This window comes from Apostichopus japonicus, chromosome 4, assembly GCF_037975245.1.
Source record: "Apostichopus japonicus isolate 1M-3 chromosome 4, ASM3797524v1, whole genome shotgun sequence".
NCBI lineage: Eukaryota > Metazoa > Echinodermata > Holothuroidea > Aspidochirotida > Stichopodidae > Apostichopus > Apostichopus japonicus.
Window position 1 is genome coordinate 8931240 of NC_092564.1, and position 19146 is coordinate 8950385.

The window sequence follows — 19146 nt, forward strand, 5'->3', positions numbered from 1 at the left end:
CATGAATTTGATGAAAACGAAATTAAATCTTTGAAATATATATATTTATATATATATATGTATATATATATATATATATATATATATATATATATATACACTAATCTACACTAAGATATCGCATGTTATTACGTTGAAATGTGTGATGACAAGGGTAACTGTAAAATAGAAAACACATAGTTTCGCATCCAAAGAAGTGCAACAAAACCAATCCAAACATACTTCTCTACGACTTGCTATTCGGCGTAACATGGAATTACGTTCAGTATACAACAAGAAATTTGTTTGGAGGGAGATAACACATGTGAAAAGTATGAAAAATACACACCTTCCATATCTTCAATATCCTCAAGAATATCATTAGGTAGACGTCGCATATTGGCATTCAGTGAATTTGTCTTTCCACGCCTCGAGTATGAATTGTCCGTCCTGCCTTGATCAAAACCACAGGCACAAGTACCCAGCGTTCTGTCCCAGGTGGATGGATCTGGTTGCTGGTAATACCAATCGAGGCACATCTGCTTATAATTGAGCGTCTCTAAGGTATTGTTTTCCAATCTGAAGAACCAGCGTCCCATTAAACCACTGTTGCCGATCAAAAGGTCGGGGCGATACTTGGACAATTCATCTGTGAATGGGCTTTCTGACTGGGCATTATAGAACCAAGTTCCGCTATTGTAACCAATCAGCGCGTCCTTGTTAAAAATCAAATTTGGGTTCCAAAGCATTTCCTCCTCTCGGTAGTTGAACATTGCAAAGCCAAATGTTCCATCGGTGACTAGTACTAGCTGGAAGGTATTTAACTGCGAATAAAATGTATTATTAAATTTAAAACAAGAACCGAAAATTAATTACTCTATTTTCTCATAACATTTCTCAATGTAACCACAAGAAAAATGTTATGCATTTAGCAATGCTTGATTAAAATATGTTTTTAAATTACAACCAATTATAGTTTTCAAGTGAACTACGTTATTCTGAATAAGTAAACTAAAAGTCAGCATTGAACATTTGACACAAGCTGCTTAATATCGTAAATGTAGTGTTACAGTGACATTCTTTAGAGGAAAAGTTTTCACCAAAGTCCCCTCGCGATACTGAACATGAAGTTAAAGTTAAAAATGTTGTTGAAGTTTAAAGACTTGTTCATTTTGTTTTAGTGTAAAATGCCATACTTACATCAAGACTGACAAATTCCGCCTTGTACGCTGGTACCGCTCTCCAAGTCACAACCAGCATCCAATTTGCAGTAAAGGTAATGTTCAAACTGTCGAGACTACCATCAAAAGTGTTGATTCTATCTGATGCTTCCGCAAGAAGAGCAGATGTATACTGTGATGCATTGTTGTTGACATTATCATAAGTCTGTACGGAGAAGAAAAATAAATTCCTCAGTATGTTAGACAAAAAGATGATTAGATAGATACGTAATGGGGCAAACTTCAGCAGCGAAAGTTCATTCATACGAATGACCGTCACTATTCAGACACGAAGTAAAAACACTTCGAATACAACTCTCGGCAAGTTTTGTTTAGCTCGAAACAATCTTGCTGAATATGCTCATTTTGTCCAATACACAAAGATGACAAAATGTTATCTGTCGAAAATTGAAACTCAAGCCAGAAATGAGGATAGAGAGATTACCAAATAGCATTGCATGAAGTTAAATAGTTTTAGTAAAGTTTGTCACTCTATGGAAACGGTTCATAAGTTTGACTAAGTAAGGATATATTACTAAAACCATTGCCATTGCTTCATGATGTATATCATTAAGAAAGTCACGCAAAACGTTACCTATTTTTCAATGCGTATTTTGAGTCATTCGTTTTACCACAAAACTACTGGAAGGGTAGTTTCTGCATGATTAATGACACTAAATGCAAATATTTACAACAATTGAAGAGATTTGGTACCTGGTAAAAGACTTCTCCTTGCTCCGTCGTCAAGTCAACATCTGCCCAAAATGGTGCTACTATTCTCTCTCTATGAGTTGAAGAAAAGCCGTCTTGAAATGGGTGAGGGTAACCATACTTTTCTTCATTTTCTCGGATGAACAGCAAAATACCGTTCTCAGTAAACTGAAATGCAAATTAAAGAATTTGTTTTTCTAGATCTGATAAGATTCAATCTATTCATAATCTTAAACATAACAGCTGCGATATCATTTAAAAAAGAGAGCTATAATACAGGAGCCCTTTTTACAGCTCTAAGTAATTCACCCTCACTTAATCATGTTAGGTTGTTGAAAGCAATGCCATCTACCTTTCTAGCTATAATTCCTCATTGACTTTAGTTAAATGATTACAAAGAACATAAAAAAAGACTTCTTGGGGTGAAGAGTTCCTAGCTTCATATCTAATTGTATTTTACTGATGCTAGTACTTTGATAGTTCTTTTAGCATGAAATTTGTTTACATTCTGTCACAACTAAATAAGATGTTTTTTTATATAAATTTTTTGTTGCCCATGTCTGGCAAATCATTTCACATTGTTCTTAGTATTAATGTATAGATGTATACAATTCTCGTCATAGGAATAATGGAACGGCTTGCTAAAAGAGATAAATCTCTTACGTATAGCCCGTAGAAAAACTCTCCCCAGAAAGGAAAACCGGCAGATGGTCTGATGGTTGGCGAAATGTACTCCGTAAATTGTGTATCACTTGATTCAAACGTGTTTCGTAGACGTAGATCTCCAGCCTCATCGCCAAATGGGAAGAAAAAGTTTTCTGCAAGACACAACGCAAAACACAAACGCAACGTTGAAAGCATCTGATGAAAACCACATCCGAAGCGATAAAAGTAAGCGTAAAGCAAAATATATATATATATATATATATATATGTTTATTTATTTATACTTATGTTGCTAAATAGTGCAATTATAATATGATTCAGTAATAAATTTCTCTTTTGCTTACCTCTGCACGTAACCCCGTCACCTCTAAATCCATCATCACAGGTGCAATTATACATCCCATCTAAGTTAGTACAAGTTGCGTCCTGATCGCAGTTATTGAGAGTCGAATTGGAACATTCGTTGATATCTGTGGAATTTGTAGTATTTTATTAGAGTCAATGCAAAATACAAATTTTCTTGGCAAGTAGAGTTAAAATCCAACCATTTTTTGTAACGTAGCAACCAAATGCTCTAATGACTAATCGTTTAATCTGTTCATTAGCTAGATTTGATTTTTATTATTAACTGACCGCTCATCATGTCATGCAATGTTTTCGAATCATTATTTTTCTGGGGAATAAACTAAACCTAACTAAGGTACAATCAGCGAAGTTTGTATATATCTGGAAAATAGGTAGCAAACCTTGATCACAAATTGCACCACTCCATCCTGTTGCACAAACGCATTGGTACATATTGACCAGATCCACACAGGTACCGCTATTCGCACATGGATTTGATGCGCATTCATCAATTTCTGTGGGATACAAACATAAAATCTTCAAAAGTAAAGCATAAACTTGTTGTGGCATATCCACATTCTAAAAACATCATTATCAATGTTCATTGTAGCACATCGATATCTAGATGTAAACATATAAATAAAAGTATTGTATCCAAATGTAAGTGCAAGCAATAATATTGTCAAATAGTTGTCAGTATCCCCTTAGTAGTAAGTAGAGTCTGGTCTATCAGACATGCTCAGTGATTAACCTCCGCCACGTATCACGATCTTGCGCAAGGTTTATTGCTTCCTCGAAATTGTTAATGTTAACGTCCTTAAATTGCGACTTTATTTTTCCAAGCAAGGTAGTCACAGGCCTTCCTACTGGTTTAGCAGTATGTCTCAATGTGTCTCTTAAAGTAACTTTTGCTGGAGCGTCCTCCTGGAGTCTCGCTACATGACACAAAAATCTCAATCTTCTATGTGCGACTACGGATGACCAAGGTGTTTGGTTGGTTTCATATTGTAGAGCTCATCGTTTGATAACCAATTGTTATTGGTCCATCTAATGTTGAGAATATTACGGAGTAGTCTCCTTTAAAAACTGTCAATTTTGGGATCAAGATCCTTCGTTGTGCCCAACAGTTTGCAATTGTACCAAAAATTACTCTTAATATTGGTTAAATTGGCGCATCCAGTAAGGACAATCTTTTACTTGCGGTACATTTCAGTCAAGCTTCAAAGAACTTGTAGAGACAGTATGAACTATTTGTATATCTTGTTTCTATTAGACGGAGCTATTACAACTGCAATTGCATATTTTGCATTCATACAGTTTGCGTGGGATATTTTGTAATAATTTCCATACATGCATGATATATTTCATTGATAGTCCGGGTACTATACCGGTGCAATTTTTCATGAACGAAAGATGCATGATACGTATCAATTGGTTAATAATATTGCAATTAGATAAATTACCTTGACACTGGGACATTGTGCCATTAAAGGCACCATTGATGCAGTAGAAAACAGACGCAGAGTTATCTGGTACTTCATATCCTGCATCACATACAACTGTTATGTATCCACCGTGATATGAAGTACCAGAAAAGTTGCCATTCACTGGTGGCTGTGGTGTTTGACAGTCAGCTGAAAGGAAGGTTATATAAAATACCTCTTTTATGCAAACAAATAGTAGTCATCATTTCGAAACAAATATTTCATTTCATAATTTCTTGGATTACAGGAACAGTCACAAATTAAAATAGTATGAATCCATTTTACTTCAGGCATGTAACTATCTGTGTTCTATATATATATATAAATACATCTATATATCGTATTGGATGTATTGGATGCGGCCAAATGAAACGAAAGAAAACAACAAACAAATGTAGGTTACTTACCGTAACAGAAGGGAACTGGCTCACTAAAGTTTCCCATTACACATGTGATTGAAGACTCCCCAACAAGTGTGTAACCCGTTAAACAAGCGTAGCTTGCTATATCGCCGCTTTGGTATCGGTAATTAAAGGTGCCGTTCTCGAAACCATTTTCGGGAGGCATTACACTAGCACAAGTGCCTTCAAGGAAGAAACATTAATTCAGATACCAATTAGCAAACAAATTTACATAGCTAAGGTCAGTTAAAATGAATCGTACGGCAACAAGCATATAGATGTATTCAGAGCCAACCCAGGATTCAAAGAAAGGATGGTGGGGTCGTTGAATGTGATAACAATGTTGGGCTGAGGGGGGAATTAGTGCATTCTGAGGCATATTTAGGTTATGCTACTTTTCATGTTTTTGAGGGTTGAAATGGGTTGTGTACACCCAACAGCACCTTTGATCCGCGTATTCATTGTCATGAGTTGAATCTGATACCCACATTTTAAGTCAGGAGCTATTATCACTTCTAACCAAATAGTTTTATTGAATATATACTGAGATCTGTAATGCTTACTTACCCATTAACTTCAATCATCTGTATACAGAAATTATATATAATGGTACTCATTGCAAAATCTCACCGTTACATAGAGTCTCTGATTCGTCATAATTGTTTGCACAGTCATATGGGTAATCATCACAAACCCACACATTCGGTATGCACAATCCTTCGGGACATCGATATTCATCGTCAGTGCATTCGGCTGAAAAGTTCAGTAAAATGAAATGTTGCTACATCATTGAGTCATAATATAACTATCTCAAACTTCCTTTAATACTTTCTTAACATAACTTTTGAATGTCGGCCAACTATATAACTACATAACATTGCAACAATCCCACAAACAGTTGTGTACATGTGCCAGTTACTTGCTTGTGTCAAATAAACTGCTGTTCATGCAGTTATTCTTTGTCAATAGCAACCATTCGCAAATGCGACCGCAAACTGATATCCATGGCTACATAAAAGTAATTATAACTGACGATTATGAAAACGAATCTATCTCAAAGGTCACAGTTACTCTGACTATATTCCATTGAATTTAATGCACATATAGAAAAAAAAAGAGTGAAGTTTTCTTCCTAGTGTCACTAGAAACGTGGAAACACTATTTAAACATTCTGCATACATTATTTTGATTATTACGGTTTCTTCATGCCACAGTGATAGAGAAACACAGCACGCAACGCTAATCAAGTACACGTTACAAATTAACAAATCTAACAATTTCTCGCAGAAAGGACCCCTAGTTTCATTTAAGGAAATGGTGGATTCTCCATGACCTAGTTATGTGACCGAAAGAACGATATGTCAGGGGATGAAGATAATTTTGTGATTAGCAACTGTCAAGTTGTCAAGTATGTTCTATAAGTAGATATAATCAATTTTACTTACGGCATCCAGCATCAACACTTTCGTCATAATTATCGAAACAGTCAAAAGGCCAAAAGTCGCAAAAGTAGGACTCGGGAATGCATAAGTTGTCCAGACAGGCTCTTTGACCAATAGGACATATCACTGAGGGAAAGATGTACACATATTCTGAGCACAATGAATAATATTGCAATTAAAAGCTAAATCAAATGTACCATCGCAACATGACAATACGAAAGTCATGCAGTTTTAAAAACAAAGTTGTTTACTTGAAATCAATAAACGACGAAGTACTAAAATACTAAATCTTTTAAGAACTGGTGACTTCTCTAATAGCTTCATACTTGTTTAACTGGAAAATTTTCCAACTTAGAAACCTTCAAAATAGCTTCATATAGTATTAATTTCATTGTCAAGTTTTTTTGATCATGAAACCAATTTGAAGTCAACAATGAATTACCTGGAGTAGTAGGAATAGTAGATATGCTTGTAGTCTCAACAACTGGAGTGGCTGTCGAAGATTTGGTATCAAGTTTTGTTGTTTCAAAATTAGAGACAGTTGTGGTAAAATGGTCTTCTTCTGTAATTCTTACATCCCGGGTGGAAAGTCCGAGACTGCCTGTGGCTTTAGAAACAGACGTCAAGGAAGACTCTTTTGTGGACTCGTCAACAGGTCTGTTCGATGTGAATGCAGTATTCTCTGTGGTTGATGATGTTTTGCCATCTACTGTTAAACCATCGTCAGTGGTAGACTTCGGAACTTCATATTTGACTGTTGTTAGGATCTGCTCCGCCGTAGATTCAGGAGAAACCTTGGTAGTTGCTATCTGCGACTCTGTGCTCCTACGTAGATAGTCCTCTGATGATGGAGTGAGGGTTTGACTTGTATTAGGTACTACACTCTTAGTTGTGAATACTGCTGTATTCGTAACTTCAACCATATAATCCGATGTAGTGATGGGTTGTGCGTCAGTAGTACCAGCAAAAGGTTGAGTAGTTTTACCCTCAATTCCATTCGTAGTTCCATTCATGTATTCCACTGTCGTAACATGTCTGTTTGTATATGGTGCCGAAGAAATTTTTACCGTTTCCGAGACAGGGTTAGAGATGATATCTGTTTCCTGCGTGGTTTCGATGAATAAATCTGTAACATCGGTTGTTTTACTTAAAGTATTATGTGATCCATTCGTGGTGGTAAACAAAGAAATTTCATTGGTTGAAGACCTAGTATTAAAAGGTTGGTTTGAGGCCGCTAAAGTACTAAACGGATATGCAGACGTACTTTTTGTCTTGATTACATTAGTTCTTGGGATAACATCAGTACTTAAGTCAACGGTTGTACCTTTCACTGTGTAAGTCTCCTCTGATACGGATATCGTGTCAGTAGATGTTACAAAATTGGTACCTGTTACTCCATCTTTTGTTGTTTTACCAATAAACAATTCAGTGGTGGAAGATATTCGACTGACCACTGGTGCCATTGTTATACCATCTGAAGTAGAGCCTTGACTAGTTGATGATTCCAGGGGCACATTCGATATTGCTGTGAAGTTTGTCACATCAATAGCCTGCGTGGTCGTGTCACGTGAAGGTGCTGTTTCGTCTGTCGATAGAACACTAGTAGGATATGTGCTTTCGACACTAGAAAATTGCTGACCTGTGAATTGACTATAATTTTCTGTTGTGTCTTTAGTTGTCTGATAGGACGTGGAACTTACTTCCTCTGAGGTGGTCTCTGAAGGCGCTGAAGAATACATAGTAGTGTCTACAGAGGTGGAGGTTGATACTGTACTTTCAGAAACTGGCAAACTCTCTCTTGTAACATCAATGGACTGGGAAGTTGTACTGAGAAGAGATGTAATCTCATCTGTGGTTTCTAACTCAGTTGTCAATGGCTGTGAGGTTGCAGACTCTGTGCTGGCAATGCTAGATGATTGCTGGCTTGTAACCTCTGTGCTAGTTTCAGACTTTGTTGTAATTATAGTTGAAGCTTCTGGAGTATTACTTGTTACTTTCTGCGTGCTGAAAGATGTCGAGAAAGGTTCTGTCGTCCTGGTCGTCGTCTCGGAACTAGTTTTACCTTCTGTGGTCTCAACAGATGAAGTCGTTTCCAAAGAAGTTCCACTCTCAGTAGTTTCTATTGTTGTCTGATATGGTGTGGTACTCTCCTCTTCGGAAGTGGTCTCTGAAGAAGTTGTGGAATACATACTAGTATCTACAGAAGTGGAGGTTGATACTGTACTTTCAGAACCTGTCGAACTCTCTCTTGTGACATCAACGGACTGTGTGGTCGTACTGAGTGGAGATGTAATCTCATCTGTGGTTTCTAACTCAGTTGTCAATGGCTGTGAGGTTGCAGACTCTGTGCTGGCAATGCTAGATGATTGCTGGCTTGTAACCTCTTTGCTAGTTTCAGACTTTGTTGTAATTATAGTTGAAGCTTCTGGAGTATTACTTGTTACTTTCTCCGTGCTGAAAGATGTCGAGAAAGGTTCTGTCGTCCTGGTCGTCGTCTCGGAACTAGTTTTACCTTCTGTGGTCTCAACAGATGAAGTCGTTTCCAAAGAAGTTCCACTCTCAGTAGTTTCTATTGTTGTCTGATATGGTGTGGTACTCTCCTCTTCGGAAGTGGTCTCTGAAGAAGTTGTGGAATACATACTAGTATCTACAGAAGTGGAGGTTGATACTGTACTTTCAGAACCTGTCGAACTCTCTCTTGTGACATCAACGGACTGTGTGGTCGTACTGAGTGGAGATGTAATCTCATCTGTGGTTTCTAACTCAGTTGTCAATGGCTGTGAGGTTGCAGACTCTGTGCTGGCAATGCTAGATGATTGCTGGCTTGTAACCTCTGTGCTAGTTTCAGACTTTGTTGTAATTATAGTTGAAGCTTCTGGAGTATTACTTGTTACTTTCTGCGTGCTGAAAGATGTCGAGAAAGGTTCTGTCGTCCTGGTCGTCGTCTCGGAACTAGTTTTACCTTCTGTGGTCTCAACAGATGAAGTCGTTTCCAAAGAAGTTCCACTCTCAGTAGTTTCTAATGTTGTCTGATATGGTGTGGTACTCTCCTCTTCGGAAGTGGTCTCTGAAGAAGTTGTGGAATACATACTAGTATCTACAGAAGTGGAGGTTGATACTGTACTTTCAGAACCTGTCGAACTCTCTCTTGTGACATCAACGGACTGTGTGGTCGTACTGAGTGGAGATGTAATCTCATCTGTGGTTTCTAACTCAGTTGTCAATGGCTGTGAGGTTGCAGACTCTGTGCTGGCAATGCTAGATGATTGCTGGCTTGTAACCTCTGTGCTAGTTTCAGACTTTGTTGTAATTATAGTTGAAGCTTCTGGAGTATTACTTGTTACTTTCTGCGTGCTGAAAGATGTCGAGAAAGGTTCTGTCGTCCTGGTCGTCGTCTCGGAACTAGTTTTACCTTCTGTGGTCTCAACAGATGAAGTCGTTTCCAAAGAAGTTCCACTCTCAGTAGTTTCTATTGTTGTCTGATATGGTGTGGTACTCTCCTCTTCGGAAGTGGTCTCTGAAGAAGTTGTGGAATACATACTAGTATCTACAGAAGTGGAGGTTGATACTGTACTTTCAGAACCTGTCGAACTCTCTCTTGTGACATCAACGGACTGTGTGGTCGTACTGAGTGGAGATGTAATCTCATCTGTGGTTTCTAACTCAGTTGTCAATGGCTGTGAGGTTGCAGACTCTGTGCTGGCAATGCTAGATGATTGCTGGCTTGTAACCTCTGTGCTAGTTTCAGACTTTGTTGTAATTATAGTTGAAGCTTCTGGAGTATTACTTGTTACTTTCTGCGTGCTGAAAGATGTCGAGAAAGGTTCTGTCGTCCTGGTCGTCGTCTCGGAACTAGTTTTACCTTCTGTGGTCTCAACAGATGAAGTCGTTTCCAAAGAAGTTCCACTCTCAGTAGTTTCTAATGTTGTCTGATATGGTGTGGTACTCTCCTCTTCGGAAGTGGTCTCTGAAGAAGTTGTGGAATACATACTAGTATCTACAGAAGTGGAGGTTGATACTGTACTTTCAGAACCTGTCGAACTCTCTCTTGTGACATCAACGGACTGTGTGGTCGTACTGAGTGGAGATGTATTCTCATCTGTGGTTTCTAACTCAGTTTTCAATGGCTGTGAGGTTGCAGACTCTGTGCTGGCAATGCTAGATGATTGCTGGCTTGTAACCTCTGTGCTAGTTTCAGACTTTGTTGTAATTATAGTTGAAGCTTCTGGAGTATTACTTGTTACTTTCTGCGTGCTGAAAGATGTCGAGAAAGGTTCTGTCGTACTGGTCGTCGTCCCGGAACTAGTTTTACCTTCTGTGGTCTCAACAGATGAAGTCGTTTCCAAAGAAGTTCTACTCTCAGTAGTTTCTATTGTTGTCTGATATGGAGTGGTATTCTCCTCTTCGGAAGTGGTCTCTGAAGAAGTTGTGGAATACATACTAGTATCTACAGAAGTGGAGGTTGATACTGTACTTTCAGAACCTGTCGAACTCTCTCTTGTGACATCAACGGACTGTGTGGTCGTACTGATTGGAGATGTAATCTCATCTGTGGTTTCTAACTCAGTTGTCAATGGCTGTGAGGTTGCAGACTCTGTGCTGGCAATGCTAGATGATTGCTGGCTTGTAACCTCTGTGCTAGTTTCAGACTTTGTTGTAATTATAGTTGAAGCTTCTGGAGTATTACTTGTTACTTTCTGCGTGCTGAAAGATGTCGAGAAAGGTTCTGTCGTCCTGGTCGTCGTCTCGGAACTAGTTTTACCTTCTGTGGTCTCAACAGATGAAGTCGTTTCCAAAGAAGTTCCACTCTCAGTAGTTTCTAATGTTGTCTGATATGGTGTGGTACTCTCCTCTTCGGAAGTGGTCTCTGAAGAAGTTGTGGAATACATACTAGTATCTACAGAAGTGGAGGTTGATACTGTACTTTCAGAACCTGTCGAACTCTCTCTTGTGACATCAACGGACTGTGTGGTCGTACTGAGTGGAGATGTAATCTCATCTGTGGTTTCTAACTCAGTTGTCAATGGCTGTGAGGTTGCAGACTCTGTGCTGGCAATGCTAGATGATTGCTGGCTTGTAACCTCTGTGCTAGTTTCAGACTTTGTTGTAATTATAGTTGAAGCTTCTGGAGTATTACTTGTTACTTTCTCCGTGCTGAAAGATGTCGAGAAAGGTTCTGTCGTCCTGGTCGTCGTCTCGGAACTAGTTTTACCTTCTGTGGTCTCAACAGATGAAGTCGTTTCCAAAGAAGTTCCACTCTCAGTAGTTTCTATTGTTGTCTGATATGGTGTGGTACCCTCCTCTTCGGAAGTGGTCTCTGAAGAAGTTGTGGAATACATACTAGTATCTACAGAAGTGGAGGTTGATACTGTACTTTCAGAACCTGTCGAACTCTCTCTTGTGACATCAACCGACTGTGTGGTCGTACTGAGTGGAGATGTAATCTCATCTGTGGTTTCTAACTCAGTTGTCAATGGCTGTGAGGTTGCAGACTCTGTGCTGGCAATGCTAGATGATTGCTGGCTTGTAACCTCTGTGCTAGTTTCAGACTTTGTTGTAATTATAGTTGAAGCTTCTGGAGTATTACTTGTTACTTTCTGCGTGCTGAAAGATGTCGAGAAAGGTTCTGTCGTCCTGGTCGTCGTCTCGGAACCAGTTTTACCTTCTGTGGTCTCAACAGATGAAGTCGTTTCCAAAGCAGTTCCACTCTCAGTAGTTTCTATTGTTGTCTGATATGGAGTGGTACTCTCCTCTTCGGAAGTGGTCTCTGAAGAAGTTGTGGAATACATACTAGTATCTACAGAAGTGGAGGTTGATACTGTACTTTCAGAACCTGTCGAACTCTCTCTTGTGACATCAACGGACTGTGTGGTCGTACTGAGTGGAGATGTAATCTCATCTGTGGTTTCTAACTCAGTTGTCAATGGCTGTGAGGTTGCAGACTCTGTGCTGGCAATGCTAGATGATTGCTGGCTTGTAACCTCTGTGCTAGTTTCAGACTTTGTTGTAATTATAGTTGAAGCTTCTGGAGTATTACTTGTTACTTTCTCCGTGCTGAAAGATGTGGAGAAAGGTTCTGTCGTCCTGGTCGTCGTCTCGGAACTAGTTTTACCTTCTGTGGTCTCAACAGATGAAGTCGTTTCCAAAGAAGTTCCACTCTCAGTAGTTTCTATTGTTGTCTGATATGGTGTGGTACTCTCCTCTTCGGAAGTGGTCTCTGAAGAAGTTGTGGAATACATACTAGTATCTACAGAGGTGGAGGTTGATACTGTACTTTCAGAACCTGTCGAAGTCTCTCTTGTGACATCAACGGACTGTGTGGTCGTACTGAGTGGAGATGTAATCTCATCTGTGGTTTCTAACTCAGTTGTCAATGGCTGTGAGGTTGCAGACTCTGTGCTGGCAATGCTAGATGATTGCTGGCTTGTAACCTCTGTGCTAGTTTCAGACTTTGTTGTAATTATAGTTGAAGCTTCTGGAGTATTACTTGTTACTTTCTCCGTGCTGAAAGATGTGGAGAAAGGTTCTGTCGTCCTGGTCGTCGTCTCGGAACTAGTTTTACCTTCTGTGGTCTCAACAGATGAAGTCGTTTCCAAAGAAGTTCCACTCTCAGTAGTTTCTATTGTTGTCTGATATGGTGTGGTACTCTCCTCTTCGGAAGTGGTCTCTGAAGAAGTTGTGGAATACATACTAGTATCTACAGAGGTGGAGGTTGATACTGTACTTTCAGAACCTGTCGAACTCTCTCTTGTGACATCAACGGACTGTGTGGTCGTACTGAGTGGAGATGTAATCTCATCTGTGGTTTCTAACTCAGTTGTCAATGGCTGTGAGGTTGCAGACTCTGTGCTGGCAATGCTAGATGATTGCTGGCTTGTAACCTCTGTGCTAGTTTCAGACTTTGTTGTAATTATAGTTGAAGCTTCTGGAGTATTACTTGTTACTTTCTCCGTGCTGAAAGATGTGGAGAAAGGTTCTGTCGTCCTGGTCGTCGTCTCGGAACTAGTTTTACCTTCTGTGGTCTCAACAGATGAAGTCGTTTCCAAAGAAGTTCCACTCTCAGTAGTTTCTATTGTTGTCTGATATGGTGTGGTACTCTCCTCTTCGGAAGTGGTCTCTGAAGAAGTTGTGGAATACATACTAGTATCTACAGAGGTGGAGGTTGATACTGTACTTTCAGAACCTGTCGAAGTCTCTCTTGTGACATCAACGGACTGTGTGGTCGTACTGAGTGGAGATGTAATCTCATCTGTGGTTTCTAACTCAGTTGTCAATGGCTGTGAGGTTGCAGACTCTGTGCTGGCAATGCTAGATGATTGCTGGCTTGTAACCTCTGTGCTAGTTTCAGACTTTGTTGTAATTATAGTTGAAGCTTCTGGAGTATTACTTGTTACTTTCTCCGTGCTGAAAGATGTGGAGAAAGGTTCTGTCGTCCTGGTCGTCGTCTCGGAACTAGTTTTACCTTCTGTGGTCTCAACAGATGAAGTCGTTTCCAAAGAAGTTCCACTCTCAGTAGTTTCTATTGTTGTCTGATATGGTGTGGTACTCTCCTCTTCGGAAGTGGTCTCTGAAGAAGTTGTGGAATACATACTAGTATCTACAGAGGTGGAGGTTGATACTGTACTTTCAGAACCTGTCGAAGTCTCTCTTGTGACATCAACGGACTGTGTGGTCGTACTGAGTGGAGATGTAATCTCATCTGTGGTTTCTAACTCAGTTGTCAATGGCTGTGAGGTTGCAGACTCTGTGCTGGCAATGCTAGATGATTGCTGGCTTGTAACCTCTGTGCTAGTTTCAGACTTTGTTGTAATTATAGTTGAAGCTTCTGGAGTATTACTTGTTACTTTCTCCGTGCTGAAAGATGTGGAGAAAGGTTCTGTCGTCCTGGTCGTCGTCTCGGAACTAGTTTTACCTTCTGTGGTCTCAACAGATGAAGTCGTTTCCAAAGAAGTTCCACTCTCAGTAGTTTCTATTGTTGTCTGATATGGTGTGGTACTCTCCTCTTCGGAAGTGGTCTCTGAAGAAGTTGTGGAATACATACTAGTATCTACAGAGGTGGAGGTTGATACTGTACTTTCAGAACCTGTCGAACTCTCTCTTGTGACATCAACGGACTGTGTGGTCGTACTGAGTGGAGATGTAATCTCATCTGTGGTTTCTAACTCAGTTGTCAATGGCTGTGAGGTTGCAGACTCTGTGCTGGCAATGCTAGATGATTGCTGGCTTGTAACCTCTGTGCTAGTTTCAGACTTTGTTGTAATTATAGTTGAAGCTTCTGGAGTATTACTTGTTACTTTCTCCGTGCTGAAAGATGTCGAGAAAGGTTCTGTCGTACTGGTCGTCGTCTCGGAACTAGTTTTACCTTCTGTGGTCTCAACAGATGAAGTCGTTTCCAAAGAAGTTCCATTCTCAGTAGTTTCTATTGTTGTCTGATATGGTGTGGTACTCTCCTCTTCGGAAGTGGTCTCTGAAGAAGTTGTGGAATACATACTAGTATCTACAGAGGTGGAGGTTGATACTGTACTTTCAGAACCTGTCGAAGTCTCTCTTGTGACATCAACGGACTGTGTGGTCGTACTGAGTGGAGATGTAATCTCATCTGTGGTTTCTAACTCAGTTGTCAATGGCTGTGAGGTTGCAGACTCTGTGCTGGCAATGCTAGATGATTGCTGGCTTGTAGCCTCTGTGCTAGTTTCAGACTTTGTTGTAATTATAGTTGAAGCTTCTGGAGTATTACTTGTTACTTTCTCCGTGCTGAAAGATGTCGAGAAAGGTTCTGTCGTACTGGTCGTCGTCTCGGAACTAGTTTTACCTTCTGTGGTCTCAACAGATGAAGTCGTTTCCAAAGAAGTTCCACTCTCAGTAGTTTCTATTGTTGTCTGATATGGTGTGGTACTCTCCTCTTCGGAAGTGGTCTCTGAAGAAGTTGTGGAATACATACTAGTATCTACAGAGGTGGAGGTTGATACTGTACTTTCAGAACCTGTCGAACTCTCTCTTGTGACATCAACGGACTGTGTGGTCGTACTGAGTGGAGATGTAATCTCATCTGTGGTTTCTAACTCAGTTGTCAATGGCTGTGAGGTTGCAGACTCTGTGCTGGCAATGCTAGATGATTGCTGGCTTGTAACCTCTTTGCTAGTTTCAGACTTTGTTGTAATTATAGTTGAAGCTTCTGGAGTATTACTTGTTACTTTCTCCGTGCTGAAAGATGTGGAGAAAGGTTCTGTCGTCCTGGTCGTCGTCTCGGAACTAGTTTTACCTTCTGTGGTCTCAACAGATGAAGTCGTTTCCAAAGAAGTTCCACTCTCAGTAGTTTCTATTGTTGTCTGATATGGTGTGGTACTCTCCTCTTCGGAAGTGGTCTCTGAAGAAGTTGTGGAATACATACTAGTATCTACAGAAGTGGAGGTTGATACTGTACTTTCAGAACCTGTCGAACTCTCTCTTGTGACATCAACGGACTGTGTGGTCGTACTGAGTGGAGATGTAATCTCATCTGTGGTTTCTAACTCAGTTGTCAATGGCTGTGAGGTTGCAGACTCTGTGCTGGCAATGCTAGATGATTGCTGGCTTGTAACCTCTGTGCTAGTTTCAGACTTTGTTGTAATTATAGTTGAAGCTTCTGGAGTATTACTTGTTACTTTCTGCGTGCTGAAAGATGTCGAGAAAGGTTCTGTCGTCCTGGTCGTCGTCTCGGAACTAGTTTTACCTTCTGTGGTCTCAACAGATGAAGTCGTTTCCAAAGAAGTTCCACTCTCAGTAGTTTCTAATGTTGTCTGATATGGTGTGGTACTCTCCTCTTCGGAAGTGGTCTCTGAAGAAGTTGTGGAATACATACTAGTATCTACAGAAGTGGAGGTTGATACTGTACTTTCAGAACCTGTCGAACTCTCTCTTGTGACATCAACGGACTGTGTGGTCGTACTGAGTGGAGATGTAATCTCATCTGTGGTTTCTAACTCAGTTGTCAATGGCTGTGAGGTTGCAGACTCTGTGCTGGCAATGCTAGATGATTGCTGGCTTGTAACCTCTGTGCTAGTTTCAGACTTTGTTGTAATTATAGTTGAAGCTTCTGGAGTATTACTTGTTACTTTCTGCGTGCTGAAAGATGTGGAGAAAGGTTCTGTCGTCCTGGTCGTCGTCTCGGAACTAGTTTTACCTTCTGTGGTCTCAACAGATGAAGTCGTTTCCAAAGAAGTTCCACTCTCAGTAGTTTCTATTGTTGTCTGATATGGTGTGGTACTCTCCTCTTCGGAAGTGGTCTCTGAAGAAGTTGTGGAATACATACTAGTATCTACAGAAGTGGAGGTTGATACTGTACTTTCAGAACCTGTCGAACTCTCTCTTGTGACATCAACGGACTGTGTGGTCGTACTGAGTGGAGATGTAATCTCATCTGTGGTTTCTAACTCAGTTGTCAATGGCTGTGAGGTTGCAGACTCTGTGCTGGCAATGCTAGATGATTGCTGGCTTGTAACCTCTGTGCTAGTTTCAGACTTTGTTGTAATTATAGTTGAAGCTTCTGGAGTATTACTTGTTACTTTCTGCGTGCTGAAAGATGTGGAGAAAGGTTCTGTCGTCCTGGTCGTCGTCTCGGAACTAGTTTTACCTTCTGTGGTCTCAACAGATGAAGTCGTTTCCAAAGAAGTTCCACTCTCAGTAGTTTCTAATGTTGTCTGATATGGTGTGGTACTCTCCTCTTCGGAAGTGGTCTCTGAAGAAGTTGTGGAATACATACTAGTATCTACAGAAGTGGAGGTTGATACTGTACTTTCAGAACCTGTCGAACTCTCTCTTGTGACATCAACGGACTGTGTGGTCGTACTGAGTGGAGATGTATTCTCATCTGTGGTTTCTAACTCAGTTTTCAATGGCTGTGAGGTTGCAGACTCTGTGCTGGCAATGCTAGATGATTGCTGGCTTGTAACCTCTGTGCTAGTTTCAGACTTTGTTGTAATTATAGTTGAAGCTTCTGGAGTATTACTTGTTACTTTCTGCGTGCTGAAAGATGTCGAGAAAGGTTCTGTCGTACTGGTCGTCGTCCCGGAACTAGTTTTACCTTCTGTGGTCTCAACAGATGAAGTCGTTTCCAAAGAAGTTCTACTCTCAGTAGTTTCTATTGTTGTCTGATATGGAGTGGTATTCTCCTCTTCGGAAGTGGTCTCTGAAGAAGTTGTGGAATACATACTAGTATCTACAGAAGTGGAGGTTGATACTGTACTTTCAGAACCTGTCGAACTCTCTCTTGTGACATCAACGGACTGTGTGGTCGTACTGATTGGAGATGTAATCTCATCTGTGGTTTCTAACTCAGTTGTCAATGGCTGTGAGGTTGCAGACTCTGTGCTGGCAATGCTAGATGATTGCTGGCTTGTAACCTCTGTGCTAGTTTCAGACTTTGTTGTAATTATAGTTGAAGCTTCTGGAGTATTACTTGTTACTTTCTCCGTGCTGAAAGATGTGGAGAAAGGTTCTGTCGTCCTGGTCGTCGTCTCGGAACTAGTTTTACCTTCTGTGGTCTCAACAGATGAAGTCGTTTCCAAAGAAGTTCCACTCTCAGTAGTTTCTATTGTTGTCTGATATGGTGTGGTACTCTCCTCTTCGGAAGTGGTCTCTGAAGAAGTTGTGGAATACATACTAGTATCTACAGAGGTGGAGGTTGATACTGTACTTTCAGAACCTGTCGAAGTCTCTCTTGTGACATCAACGGACTGTGTGGTCGTACTGAGTGGAGATGTAATCTCATCTGTGGTTTCTAACTCAGTTGTCAATGGCTGTGAGGTTGCAGACTCTGTGCTGGCAATGCTAGATGATTGCTGGCTTGTAACCTCTGTGCTAGTTTCAGACTTTGTTGTAATTATAGTTGAAGCTTCTGGAGTATTACTTGTTACTTTCTCCGTGCTGAAAGATGTCGAGAAAGGTTCTGTCGTACTGGTCGTCGTCTCGGAACTAGTTTTACCTTCTGTGGTCTCAACAGATGAAGTCGTTTCCAAAGAAGTTCCACTCTCAGTAGTTTCTATTGTTGTCTGATATGGTGTGGTACTCTCCTCTTCGGAAGTGGTCTCTGAAGAAGTTGTGGAATACATACTAGTATCTACAGAGGTGGAGGTTGATACTGTACTTTCAGAACCTGTCGAAGTCTCTCTTGTGACATCAACGGACTGTGTGGTCGTACTGAGTGGAGATGTAATCTCATCTGTGGTTTCTAACTCAGTTGTCAATGGCTGTGAGGTTGCAGACTCTGTGCTGGCAATGCTAGATGATTGCTGGCTTGTAGCCTCTGTGCTAGTTTCAGACTTTGTTGTAATTATAGTTGAAGCTTCTGGAGTATTACTTGTTACTTTCTCCGTGCTGAAAGATGTCGAGAAAGGTTCTGTCGTACTGGTCGTCGTCTCGGAACTAGTTTTACCTTCTGTGGTCTCAACAGATGAAGTCGTTTCCAAAGAAGTTCCACTCTCAGTAGTTTCTATTGTTGTCTGATATGGTGTGGTACTCTCCTCTTCGGAAGTGGTCTCTGAAGAAGTTGTGGAATACATACTAGTATCTACAGAGGTGGAGGTTGATACTGTACTTTCAGAACCTGTCGAACTCTCTCTTGTGACATCAACGGACTGTGTGGTCGTACTGAGTGGAGATGTAATCTCATCTGTGGTTTCTAACTCAGTTGTCAATGGCTGTGAGGTTGCAGACTCTGTGCTGGCAATGCTAGATGATTGCTGGCTTGTAACCTCTGTGCTAGTTTCAGACTTTGTTGTAATTATAGTTGAAGCTTCTGGAGTATTACTTGTTACTTTCTCCGTGCTGAAAGATGTCGAGAAAGGTTCTGTCGTCCTGGTCGTCGTCTCGGAACTAGTTTTACCTTCTGTGGTCTCAACAGATGAAGTCGTTTCCAAAGA

General features: G+C 40.5%; 1 protein-coding gene across 1 annotated transcript in view; it reads right to left on the reverse strand.

Moving 5' to 3' along the window:
* The window catches only part of LOC139967105 (uncharacterized), a 60715-nt gene that overhangs the window by 20924 nt on the left and 20645 nt on the right, over positions 1-19146 (reverse strand). The window contains exons 22-36 of the mRNA XM_071970826.1: positions 14695-19137; positions 14122-14613; positions 14011-14067; positions 13476-13617; positions 6690-12464; positions 6251-6373; positions 5436-5558; positions 4812-4988; positions 4384-4554; positions 3322-3435; positions 2920-3045; positions 2574-2728; positions 1914-2078; positions 1180-1365; positions 329-803 (exon numbers count right to left, since the gene is read on the reverse strand). Of these exons, the coding sequence (XP_071826927.1) occupies positions 329-803; positions 1180-1365; positions 1914-2078; positions 2574-2728; positions 2920-3045; positions 3322-3435; positions 4384-4554; positions 4812-4988; positions 5436-5558; positions 6251-6373; positions 6690-12464; positions 13476-13617; positions 14011-14067; positions 14122-14613; positions 14695-19137 (12724 nt within the window). The remainder of the gene's footprint in view (positions 1-328; positions 804-1179; positions 1366-1913; positions 2079-2573; positions 2729-2919; positions 3046-3321; positions 3436-4383; positions 4555-4811; positions 4989-5435; positions 5559-6250; positions 6374-6689; positions 12465-13475; positions 13618-14010; positions 14068-14121; positions 14614-14694; positions 19138-19146) is intronic.